Here is a 16,845-nt window from a genome sequence, read left to right on the forward strand (position 1 = left end):
TACATTTGCAAACTCCTTAGCAGATATTTGAATCTGAATATAGATTATACTATACTATTTTAATATAGTTTGAATCTTTATTCCAATCAAACATATTTGAGGAGATAAATAGTGTTTGTATAATCCCTGGGTTGTTTTGTATCGAATCTATGAAGGTTAGATTGGTTTCCGCCAGTAGAGGCACTCGAGCAACCGAAGCAATGACACACATCCGAGTCTAGCAGAAGAAGAGAAGTGAGCGAGGGAAGGGGACATAAACACGAGAAGTGGAACACAGCCGTTCATTCTGCTCTAAATCTGTTGATTTTCAGACTGTGAGTACATTCATTTTATCAAATATTAGGAGAAATCTAAATCCAAACAACTAAACGAGTCTGTTCATTTAGTGAATCACTCAGAAATGAATCGAAATGAACCGACTGATGTTGTTCATTACATTCGAGAAACGTAAACTCTTTACTGACTGTTTTTTCACATTACAATTAGTAAAGATTATGAGTTGTTTTCATTTTATGTAGTGAAACCTGGTAAACAGTTTTTAGTGCATGTTAATCATTTCTAATGTAAGAGCAACATAAGAGTCATTCTAGAATTGGGGAACATTTCGAGTCTCTTAGATAACCCTTCTTTTATTAACATTTTATTTTTATTTTTATAATAACACATTATATTACAATATCACTAAAAATAATGCTTTATGTATATCTAGGAAGAAAAATGAATGGGAAATATTATTGACTGTCTATGCCTCCTGATTCATACATTCAACTTGAATTACCATGAAACAATTAAGTCTAATTTTCAAAAACAATTGTGTTTACTCTATCAAGTTATATAAACAATTGCATAGAATATATTTTCTGTATTATTTATAATTGAATTAATAAAAAAAATAGATTTAGTGTCTGTCCCTACGTTCTGGTCAACTCTGTTACCTCTGTTATAAAACAACAACAACAACAAAAAACCTCCAAAGCATTTGTAGAAAAAGCATGTGACTTGCACCAAGGGATGTCACTTCCTCTGGCGGGAAACTCTGGAAAGCAGTGACGTATGTCATTATTCTTCTCTCATTAATCTTGTACAAAATGTTTAGGATACACCAATAGTAGATTCATTATTTGTCAAATCTATTATTGTGATATTGCATTGAATCTCTCATTCACTTTTTAAAAAACGATAATATGGCGAAAACCCATAAAATTCAGTTTTTTGACATGCCATGTGGTATCTGGTTTGAGGTGAACATTTTGAGCCAAAGCACAAAATGGTGGAAAATGTCAACTCTGTTATCGTCAACCCAATTCGACCCAACAGAGTTGACAGTATTAATATTTTAAATCTTACAAGTTTAAGATCAGAAAATATTGCATTTAAAGTGCATTCTATGAAAATAATAAAGTTTAACAGAAAAAAAAAAAAATAATCCAGTTTTACAACAGCTATTTGATCAAAACACTTAAACCGTGAATAATTGAGAGTGATTGTAAGTGTGATGATCATCTGCTAAATGAGCAACAACGACCACAATTCACTCCTTCAGTCAGTGAAGCTCCCACAGCCGTTCATGAGAGTTTAAATGCTGGGGAATATTCCCATCTTCCCACAGGAGAAGAAGAAGCAAGCAGGAGGAATTACTCCAGGAGAAACTACGGACATACTATTGTAAAGATGGAGATTAAGGAAGAACCCTGCAGAATAAAAGATGAAGATACAGAGGAACAAATAGGTTGGTGTTTTTCTTCATTCTCTTTAATGACTGATGAGGAACATTAAGATGAAAACTCACTTTTCCTCCTGAGACCCAGGCATAGACTTTATCCTCTGTAGAGGACATTATATTTTAGCGAATTTCTCTGAGATCATTCATGTCACAGTCCTGTAAAGAGCACATTCAGGGCTTTTCAGAGATACCAAATGTTTGAAGGTTTCACAATTAAAACTCCCTCTATTTGCTGACAATGACTGAATGATTTAAACAGTATTTCTAATTGTTTGTCGTAAATAAACATATCAGAAAAAAATGTTATGAGGTTTCAAATCAGAATATGACTTTCTTTTACAAAACAGGGCATCAATTTCATACATGTCCTCTGTAGAATACATCAAAATTATACATCAATAATCCTATGAATTATGAGATATTCTTATGAAAATGTTGTATTACACTTCTTTTTTCATTACATGTTGCCACAAGAACACATTAATATGCAAACAATTACATTGTTTAGAATGGGACTACACATTTATGGCAATTTTACAAACATTGCTTAAAGTAAAATAGTGTATCAAATCATTGTTGTCTTTCATAACATAGTTGAGAAACATCTTTATACAAAGTTTGGTTAAAAATGGCCTGAAACCTAAAAATGAATTGGTAAATGAATTTAAAAAAAAGTGTTTTTGCATATACATGTATCACGCCATTTTATTTTTCTTAATATTATTAAGAAAAATAAATATTATTTTATTTTATCTTAATATTATATTATTTTTATAGTCCAGGGGTCCGTTCTTTGTACCTGTTAGCCAGCATCTCCGCTTAAAAAAAAAGAAAATCCCCAGAAATGGCATACCCAAACTAAAGCAGATACAGTTCATGAACCCTTTGCACTAAAAGCATTATTACGGTCTCATTTGAAAGCAGACACTTGGCAGTTTATTATCAATGCATTTTTGTTGTTAAAATAAAATGTTATAAATAGCTTCAAAGTTTTGTAAAGTTATTAGAAATGTATTTTTTATTAAATATCTTTATGAAAATTAAATTGAAGTTGGCATCTAGAAATGCACTGCAGCTAAAGCTACATGCCTGACCATGTTATATTTCAAATCTGAAGATAAGTCTAAAACTCTTTAGTTTTATGAAATGTTTGTAAACACCATGTCATGTGATTATATTTTGAGAAGACTCTAAAATGCTAAATGGTGTTTATTGCCGTTTTCTAAGCATCCATTCAGTGTATTGTCTCTATTGTTTTGTGGTGCAAACGAGTCCCATTCAGTTTCAGTCTTCACTGCACACATTCACATTCTCTGGGCTGGTTATGGCTCTAATTATTCTTTTCTTTTGTCTTCATTATAATTACTGATGACTTTCTAGTCACACTTTTTAAAACCCTCATTTCTTTGATCAAACTTCTCACTTCACCTTCTTTGAAACTATATCAAATGCCCTTCTTGAAAAAATAAACATTTCAGTGAGTTACTATTCAAAATTATTCATAAAAAAAGGGACGGGTGCATCTTAGGGCTAGCTAGCATGTTATCAATGTCACACCATCAATACACAACAATTTATGAAATTAAAACCAGCGCAAAGAAAACCATGTTTTTGCATATAATATAAAAATATATTATATATATTTATAGTATTCTGCATAATGATGCTAAAGGCTATGTCAGTAAGCATTGCATTATCAATATAATCTATTAAGAAAATATCCGACATGGCATGAAGAACACAGATAAACCATACATCATCGCAATCGTTTATTGTCTTCAAAAGTCTCTATCTGCATGTTATAGTGATTTCTGGAAGCCTTTTTTATGTAAAGGAGTTCCTGGAATGTCACATGATATGCCTCTTTATCACGCGTGCCATTAGTGGCCTAAATGTGCATAGAGCGCCCTCAGGCTGCCCGTATGCATTGAAAACACAGTACATTAGAGTATACTATCCAGTGCTCATAATGATTACATCAGCGCATTTTGGGTAAAAATTTAATAAATATTACTCCTGTAAATTTGAAATAAACATATGAGAATCAATATCAAGTATCAATATTTCTCCAAATGTGAATGCTTTTGAACTAAAAGCCCTGAGGGACGTTGTTTTGTCAAGCATTTTCATGATGACCGTTCAGAGATTTTTATTCTGAATGGGAGCGACTGATGCTCATGTTTTAAACAGAAGGTATCGGCTCCGTTTTTCGTATTTTTAACTCCTGACACATATTAACAAATTACGGTCACTATAAAATTTTGAGAGTAAGACAGGTGTCAAAATTTGAAGCTTGAATCTTAGATTTTTATAATGATGTATTCGATAAGATTACGCATTACGATTCCTCTTATCGATTCCTGATTTTGGGACAGTTGCAAATTCGTTATTCGCGGCAAGCACGTTCATAATAGAAGCGCCGTGGGCGCGACGTGCATGCGGTGCGTGGCGCTCGTTTGTGCAGGCGCGCCTATGCCTCGGCGAGATGAAAACAACTCAACTTTTCAGAATGCCGCAAGCGGTGCGCAGGTCATGTGACAAAAAACAACCGACCTTTCTGTAACATCGAAAGCTCGGCCGAACAGCTGATCATAGCTGAACAGGGCGGGTTTTTATTTCTCATCTCCATAAATATCTAGTAGCCTAGTAAAGCTAATGCAAGGGCTATAAATGAATTAATTCTTTGCTGATACTTCTTCATCGTCATCATGGAGAGCGCAGTTCATGGTTGCATAGCAACGAAAGACGCCACGGGAGCGCAAGCGCTTGTGGAAAGGAGAATGGGGCGCGGCCGTGCTTTTCCATGCATTTTTAGACGCGATATGTGAACGGTCCCTAATTCAGGAATCTATGTGACTTAAAATCATCAATCAATCATTTTTATTTTGTTTAAAATGGAGATCACGATTACATACATCAGACAACTACTCAGAATAACATGTTTATTCTAATAGTCTATTTTAAAGGGGTCATATAATGCCATTTTTGTACAAGCTAATATGATTCTTTAGGGTCTAAATTAAAAGTTTGTAATATACTTTAATTAAAAATTCTCATTAGTATTGTAAGAAAACACTAATTTTACCTGGTCAAAAACAGCTCTGTTTTCAGCACGCCGTTTCAGTGCATGTGTCTTTAAATGATAATGAGCTTTGCTCACCCCGCCCCTCTGTTCTGTGGGTACACCGTATTAGACATTCTCTGACCGTATCTAACACAATAACCACGTGTTATTCGTTATAAACGTGGGATTATGAATTATATTGAGAACGTCGTACATAGAAAACATGCTGTAATGTACCCTGAGTGTAAACCTTAGACGCATTCATCGTGAAGCCTGCAGCAAGGTTTGCAAATTTCGCAAAGATTAATATAAATACTAATATAAAGGTTAATAAAACATTACACTCACATCTTCTGGAGGTTCAGCAGGAACACGTTGGTACCGATCCGTTTTTTCTCGTTTGTGAAGCTGTCTGGTGTGAAATGATTCGCGCAAACATGAAAGCACAGACGATCGTGGGGAATCCCCGTGAGGGAATCCCCGCGTCAATCCTTTGGGCATATCGCTTCAAAAACAAAACTCAGCCACTGCTTCTTCAACGGCTCGGATTTAGGAACATCCAAATGACTGCTGTGTTCCTTATTACATCTAAGAACACAACACCACAATCGCTTAGACGCCATTCTACTCCAGCATATCAACAATGGCGGACTACTATGACGACGGCTGTCACAGCTTGCTCAGGGCGGGTCTTGTGTTGAAACACAGCTGTCAATCACAATAGCGGGAGGGGCGTACGATCTTATGACGTCACAATATCGAACGGCTTGATTTCAGAGATGGTCAAACATATAAGGAGATTAAAACAAAACCACTGGATGGATTTTTATCATGATAGGATGGTTGTGTACAGGCACTGCCAACAGACATTTCAGTGCAATCAACTTGTAAAAGTGCATGTACCATTATATGACCCCTTTAAAAAAACTAGTTTGAATAATTAATTCAGACACTAATTAATTCAGTGTCTCATAAATACTTGTTTAATTAATGAATGATTCACCGTTTAACGAATTTCTCGAGTCTTATTGAATAAATAATTCAATGAAAAAAACAGTCGATTTTTGCCACCTACTGGAGTAATAATGTAATCGACACCTTTATATGAAGATACTCCTTTCACTTTAGCCATTTTATTGGTTATTGCTTCAAGTATTTGCCCTTTTTTCTCCCTCCAAAAAATATTGGAATCGGAAACAAGAATCGATAAGAACCGGATTCGATAAGCGGAATCGGAATCGCTAAAAATGAAACGATACCCAACCCTAGTTACATTACATCTAACTGTAACTTTGAGCTCATTTAAACAAAGAACGCTTCAGTGTGCCGGCGTCCTCGTGAAGGTTAACAGGTTAATACATCTGAGATGATTTGACAGACGCTAGATCTTCTAATAGTGATAACTGATCTCTGGCTAATTTGGTTCTTTAAACGAATTTGCGGATTTGATTAAAATATCTGGATTAAGTTGTCTGAGATTACTGCGTGTTCTTGTGTCCATTGGAAAGGCCAGATATATTGATACTCGAAACCATGAACAGCAATCCGGTGATTGGCTGGTGGTAAGACAGCAACTTATTGACATATTAAAAAAGAACATCCCGCACATGACAACATTTCTGGACAGCCAAGCCACCTACTGACATAAAAGTTGTACCATATAAATGAAATGCTTACAGGCTTTACATTATTATTTAAATGTTGCAATTACCAATTAATTACATTGTTCCTGTGAAGCAGATTTGTTACATGACAGCAGTACTGAGTTTTTTAAGGGTGGTGCTTAAGATATTGTTGGTCATTCAGTGTTTCTGTAAAAAGAAAAAAAGATAATAGTAATAATTATTAAAAGACAATAATACTACTGCTAATTCTACTGCTAATTCTACTACTAATATTAACAATATGCAATGCACTAAGAATTTATGAGCTTCTGAATTCATGAATATTAATCATGTTGTCAGCGTTCGCTCGAACTGATTTGCTGAAATTAAACATTATTAACGCAATCTATTATTAACGCAATAAATAACGCAAGATTATTGATTAATTGTTAAAAATTATAGCCCACCAGAAACTTGCGATCCAAATTGTTGTGAGTTAAAAAGGAGAAAAAGAAAAAAGATTATGGAGGAGGAAATGATTGGGGAGACGTGGGGAGCAAGGATTGTGTGTTCTTCAGAGAGAGCTGGGAGTAAATATATAATTTTGGCAATGTTCTGCTGCTGCGCAAATAGAGCTGCGCAACTCGGCATAACTCTCTCTCTCTGTCTTGTTGCGTGTGTGTGAGAAACAGCGATCTCAGCAAAGCAACGGCGAGCCGCGCGCCTTCACACTACAGTTTACAGTACGTCAAATACTGTTACTATGCGCATACGTTGAGCTGAATTGAAATATGACAGATCACTTGACGGAAGCGCTCAGACCATGTTCAGCAAGTGAAAATATATCTATGCTAAACTTGTACTTAGCCTCTAACACACACACACACACACACACACACACACCGGCGAGTATCTAAGAATTTATTAGACAGTGGCCCAGAGTTAAGATGCATATACAAGTGATTTGCTCGCATTGTAGAGGGTTTATCATGGGAGGCTCACCAATGAAATCCAGCTAATTGAGTAATCCACGTACAAAGAATGGGCCCCTGGTGTCCACTACAGAGGACATGGCATAAAATATGAATAAAATATTTTTTCTCAAAAAAACTACATTCTCACACAAAGTTCTGGTCCTCAGGAAGATATAACAATACATCAAAAAGTAGATGCTAGAAGACTCAGTAGTAAACTAGATTTGTGCTAAATTAAGAATGAAATGAATTATTTATGTTTCTCTTCTGACCTTTTTTAATTTAATTTTGGGAATTTAATGTTGATTTTAGACCCAATAGAAGTGAATGAAGACAAACAGCATCTGTTTCAAAAATCTCATCATTTCAAAAGTGAAGATGGAAATGCGGTCGTTTCAAAGACTGAAGAGAATTTCGCACAAAAACAAGCTGGAAAATCTGGAGTCAAAGGATCTTTCACCTGTTCTGAGTGTGGAAAGAGTTACATGCATAAACCAGACCTTAAGAGGCACATGAGAATTCACACTGGAGAAAATCGGTTTGCATGCACTCAGTGTGGAAAGAGTTTTATACATAAAAGAAACTTAAATGACCACATGAGAATTCACACCGGTGAAAAACCTTTCACCTGCACCCAGTGTGGAAAGAGTTTCACTTACAAAAGAAATCTCAATGATCATCTGCACACTCACTCTGGAGTGAGATCATTCAGCTGTGATCAGTGTGATAAAACATTTGTTGTGGCATCAGGCTTAAAAACACACCTTAAAGTTCATGCTGGTGCGAAGCCTCATGTTTGCTCTTTTTGTGGAAATAGTTTTTCGCTACTGAAAAATTTACAAGTTCACCAGCGTATTCATACTGGTGTGAGACCTCATGTCTGCTTTGACTGTGGGAAGAGCTATAGTACATCAAGCAACTTAAAAACACACCAGAGAATTCATACTGGAGAGAAACCATACAAGTGCTCACACTGTGGAAAGAGTTTCTCTCAGTCGGGAGTCATGAAAGCTCATGAGAGAGTTCATACTGGAGAGAAGCCGCACCAGTGCTCTACATGTGGGAAGAGTTTCACCTTCTCTTCTAATCTGCTGAAACATAAGAAAAAGCTTTGTTGTCTAAGTGAGCGAAAACACTTGTGAAACAATGGCGGCGTCAGTCCATTAAAACTCTGAATGATCTATGAGCTGTTCAATCATTGCTGCGTTTACACTTGGCATTAACATGCGATCACTGTGTGCCAATTAGCCAATCAGGACACGGTGCGTTTACACCTGTCCACTGTATCTGGATAACAGATCGGATCTCGCATTCTCAAAAAAAAAAAAAAAAAAAGGGTGCATTATACAAATCTCGAAAAATGAGGAGGATCAAGAAACTATAAGTACTAATAATGTGGATAGAAGCAACTATCATTAATAGTAAATAATTAATGAACTTTAAACAGGTCCATTATGCAGTCTTATGGCGGCTGGAACAAATGACCTCCTGAACCTCTCAGTCCTACCTCCGAACCTGGACACGCTGATCAGAAGCGCGTTTACACTTTTCTTTTCAATGTGTATGTAGACAACATCCGGATACAGGTCGCATGTTAATGCCAAGTGGAAACGCAGCTGATGTTAAGAAACTCACTCTTGAAGTGTGGATGAAAAATATATTGAAATCAGTCAAGTTTGGTCATGGGTAGTTTCTGGTCGAATGGGGTTTATATTGCAAGTAATGTTGTATGTAATGTACTTATTTCTATGAGAAATAAAAAGGAACAAAACTAAAGTGACTTATGAATAAATTAACTTTTGTTTACATGTAACCAAAAGGGTTTTGACATTGTATACTACACTGTTAAATAACTCTATTGTAGACTTTTGGTCAATGTTGATTAGGTTAAAAATAAATTCTTGCAAAAGGAAAAAAAATCCTTATTAATAACAAACCAGGCACCAGTCTAATCACCAGTTTAGTGATTTGTAAAAAACAAATCAGTACACTCATAAACAGACAGTCTAGACAGGGAGAACTAGGCCTATTCCAACAAGCTCTCTCACCCTGAACACAAATTTGCTTTCTTTCGTAAAATGGGCTCATATGCTTTTTTGTACATAGTATGCTTTAATAGTAAGGTGTTAACTGAGTTTGGTCTTTTAATACCACTGTCTTAGTACTTAAGCCACATGCCACGTTAAGCATTAACAGTATTCTATGGGAGGAAAATGGTTAACATGTAATCTTAAACGCATTGCATTCATATTCTGGACTAATCTGTTTTTCTGTTCATAGTATGCTTTATTAGTATGGTGTTTACTGAGTTAGGTATTTAATATCACTGATTGGAGTAAAAACATAATTCACGCAAATGAGAACTCCAAGACACGCACATACATTTGAACATCTGACCTCTCTTATTATATTTCTTAATATGCCATATTTGGTAGGGGTTGATCTTTGAGTGCTTTGATAAGATGGACTGGACATTGTGGATAATTCTGCTTTATCGTTTGTATAAATATGACCTTTCTTCCCTAATAAACTTGAAAATGTTTTGGTACTACACTATCTCTGCGTCTGCTTGATCATTCTCCTGAGATCTCGCATTGCTGCTGCCACACATCACATGTGTCTATTTCGAACTGATGACTGATAGCTTTGAGGCTGCAGATAGTTTATAAATTAAAATTAATCTAACAGATCAGGGGGCTCGTCCGGGATATTCCCAAGAAACATGGGACTGAAAATCATCCTCCATCACAGGTAAGTTGCTTTTAAAGTTTTCCTGTGGTGGTAGGATTGATTGTATTAAGTAGACAACTATGTACGCTTTTGGGGGTTTGGATATCCCGTCCAACTGATGATTTGGATTCAGCTTTCGCAATCCGTAGGCCTACAATGACCGAAAGTAATGCATTCTTTTTTTTAAACCAGATAGGTTGGCGTCAATGAATCAATCTCTCATCAATCTCTCATCAATGAAAGATGATACCTGGTTGAAAACAACTCGTTCAAGTGTTTTTGTTATGAATGGTGGGAGAGAGACAGGGTTATAACGGTCTACAAGTGACTTGTTTAATGTGGGTTTTTAAGCAGTGGGGATACCCGAGCCTGTTTGAATGCGGTAGGAAAAACGCCAGAGCTGAGGGATGAGTTGATGATAGTGTTGGTAGGAGAGATGGCTTGTAGAAAGTGTGAGGGGATGGGATCAAGAGGGCAGGTGGTAGGATGACTGGAGAGAAGTTTAGACACTCTTGCCTCAGTGTGAGTAGAGAAGGGGGAAAGAGGATGTCATGCTGTGGATGTGGTTGATTGAGTTCCTGTGTGTGTGCAGCTGAGAACTGACTACTGATGGTTGTAGATTTGTCAGTGAAGAAATAAGCAAACTCATCAGCAGTTTAAGAGGTGGTAGTGGAGGGGGACACAGGAGAAAAGTGTTCATGTGTTAGAAGCGCTGTTGATCGTGTTGTGGAAATATGATGATTCAACAGTTAAAGGATAAGAGCAGAGATTGATACATACTAAGTAAGATGGGTCTTTTTATTTGTGCCATTTCTCTCTGCTGCCCTGAGTTTGGTCCGGTGTTCATGAAGAACATCAGATAACCAGGGATTAGAGGGAGTAGCGTGTGCTGGCCTAGAGGAGAGGGGACAGATATAATGTCCTCTGTTTGTTGCTGTATTCACATCCAGAGATGTGCATTGTGAGGGTGAGGGAAGAGACAATGACACAGCAGAGGAAAGATGGGAGGGAGAAAGTGAGCGCATGTTTTGTCTGAATGTAACTGGTGGAGGGGTTGGTGGTGCACAAGTAGTAAGTTGCAGATTTTAGGTAAAGAAGAAATGATCCGAAATGTGCAGAGGTTTCACCAAAATGTTGTCTGTGATGCAGTTGCATACATAGGTCAAGTTGGTTGCCTGATTTGTGAGTGCCTATGGTGAGGAGCCGTTTGAGATGGAATGAGGGAAGGAGAGATAAGAAGACTGTAGCATAAGGCTTCTCTAGATGAGAAGCTAGTTAAAATCACCAAAAACTAGTGGACTACCATCCTCAGAGAATGAAGAGCACATCCAGCTCCTCTACAAAGGTACCCAGTTTGACCTGGGGGCGATAAATTACTACAATATGGATTGGTATTGCATAGAGAAGAGTGAGTTGAGTATTTCCAATAGTTAGAAACGAGAAGGCCTGTGCCCCCACCCTTCCCAGGCTGGCAAGGGGTGTGAGAGAAAGAGAAGTTGTTAGAGAGAAAAGCAGGGGTTGCTGAGTCCTATGGACGAATCCAGGTCTCAGTCAAGCCCAAGATATTGATAGTATATTGAGTTGCCAAGGTTGGAATAAAGTCAGCTTTGTTGACTGCTGACTGACAGTTCCAGAGACCCACATAAAAAGAGAGAGGTGCATTAGAAGAGAAGAAAATGGGACACAGATTAGCAGTATTGCGCTGCCTTCTGCATTAGATGGTTGAGCGGTGTTGAGAGACAACAGGAATGTACTAAAAGCAAATGTTGTGTATGGGGAAAAAGTTGGAGAGAAGGGGAAAAGAAAGATACTTAAGTGCCTTATCGGTGTCCTTGCTCGGTGGAGTCGCAGGTCTTTACCAGAGTTGGAATTGAAAGAAGTTTTTGCTCTTAACATTAATATTCCAACTATTTTAATTAAATCACACTATAATAAACCATATACACTATATTGCCAAAAGTTTTGGGACGTCTGCTTTTACATGCACATGAACTTATGGAGTTGGCCCGCCCTTTGCAGCTTCAACTCATCTGGGAAGGCTTTCCACAAGGTTTAGGAGTGTGTTTATGGGAATTTTTGACCATTCTTCTAGAAGTGCATTTGTCAGGTCAGGCACTCAAGTTGAACGAGAAGGCCTGGCTCGCAGTCTCGCTCTACTTCATGGACTTTCCAGGTCAGGACTCTGTGCAGGCCAGTCAGGTTCCTCCACACCAAACTCGCTCATCCATGTCTTTATGGACCTTGCTTTGTGCACTAGTCCGCAGTCATGTTGGAACAGGAAAGGACCATTCCCAAACTGTTCCCACAAAGTTGGGAGCATGAAATTGTCCAAAATGTCTTGGTATGCTGAAGCATTAAGAGTTCCTTTCACTGGACCTAAGGGGCCAAGCCCAACCCCTGAAAAACAACCCCACACCATAATCCCCCCTCCACCAAACTTTACACTTGGCACAATGCAGTCAGGGAAGTACCGTTCTCCTGGCAACCGCCAAACCCAGATTCGTCCATTGGATTGCCAGACAGAGAAGTGTGATTCATTACTCCAGAGAACACGTCTCCAGAGGCCAGCGGCGGCGTGCTTTATACCACTGCATCCCGCGCTTTGCATTGCACTTGATGTAAGGCCTGGATGCAGCTTCTCGGCCATGGAAACCCATTCCATGAAGCTCTCTAGACACTGTTCTTGAGCTAATCTGAAGGCCAAGTAAAGTTTGAAGGTCTGTAGCTATTGACTCTGCAGAAAGTTGGCGACTTCTGCGCACTCTGCGCCTCAGCATGCGCTGACTCCGCTCTGTGATTTTACGTGGCCTACTACTTTGTTGCTGAGTTGCTGTTGTTCCCAATTGCTTCCACTTTGTTATAAAACCACTAAACTATAGTTGACTGTAGAATAATTAGTAGTGATGAAATATCACGAATAGACTTATGGCACAGGTGGCAACCTATCACGGTACCACACTTGAATTCACTGAGCTCCTGAGAGCAACCCATTCTTTCACAAATGTTTTTAGAAGCGTCTGCATGCCTAGGTGCTTGATTTTTTTTTTTTTTTTTTTTTTTTTTTTTTTTACAACTGTGGCCATGGAAAGGATTGGAAGAACTGTATTCAATGAACTGGATGGGTGCCCCAATACTTGGCAATATAGTGTATCATGTAAGAGCAACACAAAAATCCGCTAGATGAGAAAAACAGATTATTTTATCAAAACACTCAAAGATGGATAATTACGGGTTGATTGTGTTTGAATATTTCCTGTTGTGCTTCATTCTTAGTCCCTTAATTGACAGTTGAATGGATAATTTCCATTCCATTAATTAAGTTTGAGCTCAATTTTTATGATTTCAAGGGTCCTTAATGTTATTAGGGATTCATCCAATAAGAAATATACATTACATCATATAGAAATGTGATACAGAGAATAACAAGTCCATATATGGCAAATTTCTGGAACAAAAAGCAATATTCTTTCCGTCTTTGCCTTGCACTCCTGCAAGTGCACACAGCAGCCTTCTCTTTTAGACAAAGAAGAATAATGAAATACATACAGCGAGAGAGAGAGAGAGAGAGAGAGAGAGACGTCAGGCTGCAAGATGAATTATGCAAACAATTCTAAGCTCACTGATTGTAAGTGTGATCATCTGCTAAATGAGCAACAACGACCACAATTCACTCCTTCAGTCAGTGAAGCTCCCACAGAGTTTAAATGCTGGGGAATATTCCCATCTTCCCACAGGAGAAGAAGAAGTAAGCAGGAGGAATCACTCCAGGAGAAACTATGGACATACTATTGTAAAGATGGAGATTAAGGAAGAACCCTGCAGAATAAAAGATGAAGATACAGAGGAACAAATAGGTTGGTGTTTTCCTTCATTCTCTTTAATGACTGATGAGGAACATTAAGATGAAAACTGACATATACCAATACATCTGAAACTGTAGACTCAGTAGTAAACTATATTTGTGCTAAATTAAAAGTGAACTTTCTTTCTTTGTTTCTCAATATGTTGATTTTAGAACCCATTGAAGTGAATGAAGAAAAAAAACACCAGTTCCAGTTCACAAATGAAGATGGAGAACTGACATATAAAAATGAAGACAAACATCTGTTTGAAAAACCTCATCATTTCAAAAATGAAAACACTGTCGTTTCAAAGACTGAAGAGAATTTCACACAAAAACAAGCTGAAAAATCTGGAGACAAAGGATATTTAACCTGTTCTGAGTGTGGAAAGAGTTTCATATATAAATCACATCTTGAAAGACACATGAAAATTCACACTGGAGAAAAACCTTTCACATGCTCTCAGTGTGGAAAGTGTTTCATATATAAATCACATCTTGAAAGACACATGAAAATTCACACTGGAGAAAAAATGTTCACATGCACTCAGTGTGGAAAGAGTTTCAGTCAGAATAGCTCTCTCAAAGATCATCTGCTCTCTCACTCTGGAGTGAGATCATTCAGCTGTGATCAGTGTGATAAAACATATGTTTCTGAATCAAACTTTAGAAGACACCTTAAAGTTCATACTGCTGTGAAGCCTCACTTTTGTTCTATTTGTGAAAAGAGTTTTTCACGAATGCAACATTTAAAAGTGCATGAGCGTATTCATACTGGTGTGAGACCTTATGTGTGCCCTGACTGTGGACTGAGGTTTAATACAACCAGTGCCGTAAACTCACACCAGAGAATTCATACTGGAGTGAAACCGTACAAGTGCTCAAACTGTGGAAAGAGTTTCTCTCAAATGAAATCCTTGAAAGTTCATGAGAGAGTTCATACTGGAGAGAAACCGTACAAGTGCTCTTTGTGTGGGAAGAGTTTCGTCCAAATATCTAACGTACAGACTCATAAGAAAATGCATTGCCCGAAGTTGCCTAAATGAGCAAATGCGCATCTTCAGATCCATCATTCACAAATAATACACTTACAAGTAATAATTTGACATTCAGATTCAGCAAAAGATGGAATTTGTTTCAATAGAGTGATTTAATCTAAGAGGGTAATTTGCTAAAATTAATTTTTGTCAGGGTCAGCAATAGTTCATGAAACTAGTGTTGCTGTAAAATGATGTGATTTATGAAGAGATGTTTTGATTCTTTAAGGAGTTCAATTAGCCTACTTTCATTAATTGTGCTTGATGACAAATATAAATTATGCATTGAACATATTGAATAGACTTCCTTGCATTTAAATCTTTTTTTACAATTAAAGAAATGATCTGTAAATTTTGAGACAAAGAGAAATAAAAAGGAACAGAACTTGTGACATTGAATAAATGTACTCACAATTAAGGGGGTAAACATTGTGCAACATTTACAAAGTGTGTATTAATAAATCATACTTTATGCAGTTATGTATTAAACAGGTGTTTTTATCCAAAGAGACTTATATTGCATTAAAGGTTCACATGATATCAGGTCATGCATTTGCTGGGATTCAAATCCATGACATTGGCTTTGCTAGTGTCATATTCTACTGTTTGAGCTACAAGAAGGCTAATAAACCTAAAACTGCACCATATCTATTTCAATTCATATAAGCATACATTAACAATAGAAATTAGTTATGAACCCTGAATTAAATGAACATGCTCTGCATCTAGTGGCAAAGAGAGTGAACTTTTACTATTCATTGGTCTATAATTAAGTAAAAAGTTAATTGTTTTATTGCCTTGATTCTCCATCTTTTTTTCTTTTTTTTGGTTCACGCTGCAGGATTGCCGAATGTTTAAAGAAACGTTATCAGCATGATGATGTAAAACTACATTTCTTGTCTATTACCACCAACTGCTACTTATACCAATGATGAAAAAAGCGCAGTTAAGGCCCATTCACACCAAGAACGATAACTAAAGTTATATTTGCATCCACACCAACGAATAATAACGGTCTGTTTATTCTAAGCTTGCGCGGTGCGGTTTCAAAGTGTGTAGCCTACACACGTCATTGAACATGTTTTTGCTGTTCTTGTTGCATTTACACAATTTTAACAAGCAGATGTCCACAGCAAGCTATTTTTCAAGTGAATCTAGTGTAATCAATCTAATCTAATAGTGGAGTAAAAACAAGTCTTTTTCACTGCAACTTCAAAGGAATTAAGACAATGTTGCTGATACCTGAGGTAATTTTATGTTTCACTGTTTGCTAGCCTGGCATAATGATCTCATCTCCATTAATACTTCTCAATATTTATTCAGAGTGTATGACCGATTGTTTTCCATATATCCATTTTCTTTAAAGTATCATTAAAAAGGGGTTTGGACTGGTCAAACAGTGGTGGATTTTCTGGACCGTCTATCATTTTAAATGCACAAGCCTTTACATTTGAATGGATTCTGATTGGCTGTCAGTGTTTTATCATTCGACAGCTGGAAAAAAAAAACATTCTGAAAGTGATTCTAATTATATCGTTCCTCTGTATCGTTATAAATGTGGTGTGAATTCTACTAGTCTATCTTTATCGTTAACTGTATAGTGTTTAAGGGTACCCATTAAGCCCATGTACCCTTTAAGCCCACTTTCAACTCTAAAGTCGAATTAAAAAAAGAGAAAATAATATTTTATGCTGCTCATTATTTTACCCAATACAGTGATTTGTTACTTCCCTGGGATTTTTTATTGCATACCAATCACATTTGGCAATGTTGAGTTAGCCCCACCCATGTGCACGCGTTGTCTCAGGGGACTAACACAAAAACTTTGGTGTTTCGGGACCCTTCAGAAATCAACACATTTCTGCAATTTTC

The 16,845-nt window shown here is 37.1% G+C and overlaps 1 protein-coding gene across 1 annotated transcript; it reads left to right on the top strand.

Annotated features, from left to right (window-relative positions):
• Positions 1–213: 213 nt before the first annotated feature.
• Positions 214–16,632, top strand: LOC311277857 (uncharacterized protein). Its single transcript, XM_084388322.1, has 4 exons — positions 214–314; positions 1,610–1,729; positions 13,830–13,949; positions 14,111–16,632. Exons 2-4 carry the CDS (start codon positions 1,672–1,674, stop codon positions 14,980–14,982), a joined length of 1,050 nt encoding a protein of 349 aa, XP_084244448.1. The 5' UTR covers positions 214–314; positions 1,610–1,671; the 3' UTR covers positions 14,983–16,632.
• The last annotated feature ends 213 nt before the right edge of the window (positions 16,633–16,845 follow it).

This window comes from Rutilus rutilus (genome assembly GCF_951802725.1).
Source record: "Rutilus rutilus genome assembly, chromosome: 18".
Classification (NCBI taxonomy): Eukaryota; Metazoa; Chordata; class Actinopteri; order Cypriniformes; family Leuciscidae; genus Rutilus; species Rutilus rutilus.

Bases quoted from the DNA above. Each gene is read 5' to 3' on its own strand.
- LOC311277857 (XM_084388322.1), top strand. From the start codon at position 1,672: ATGGAGATTAAGGAAGAACCCTGCAGAATAAAAGATGAAGATACAGAG. The intron at 1,730-13,829 runs GTTGGTGTTTTT...ATCTTCCCACAG, and splicing joins AGATACAGAGGAACAAATAG to GAGAAGAAGAAGTAAGCAGG. The intron at 13,950-14,110 runs GTTGGTGTTTTC...TGTTGATTTTAG, and splicing joins AGATACAGAGGAACAAATAG to AACCCATTGAAGTGAATGAA.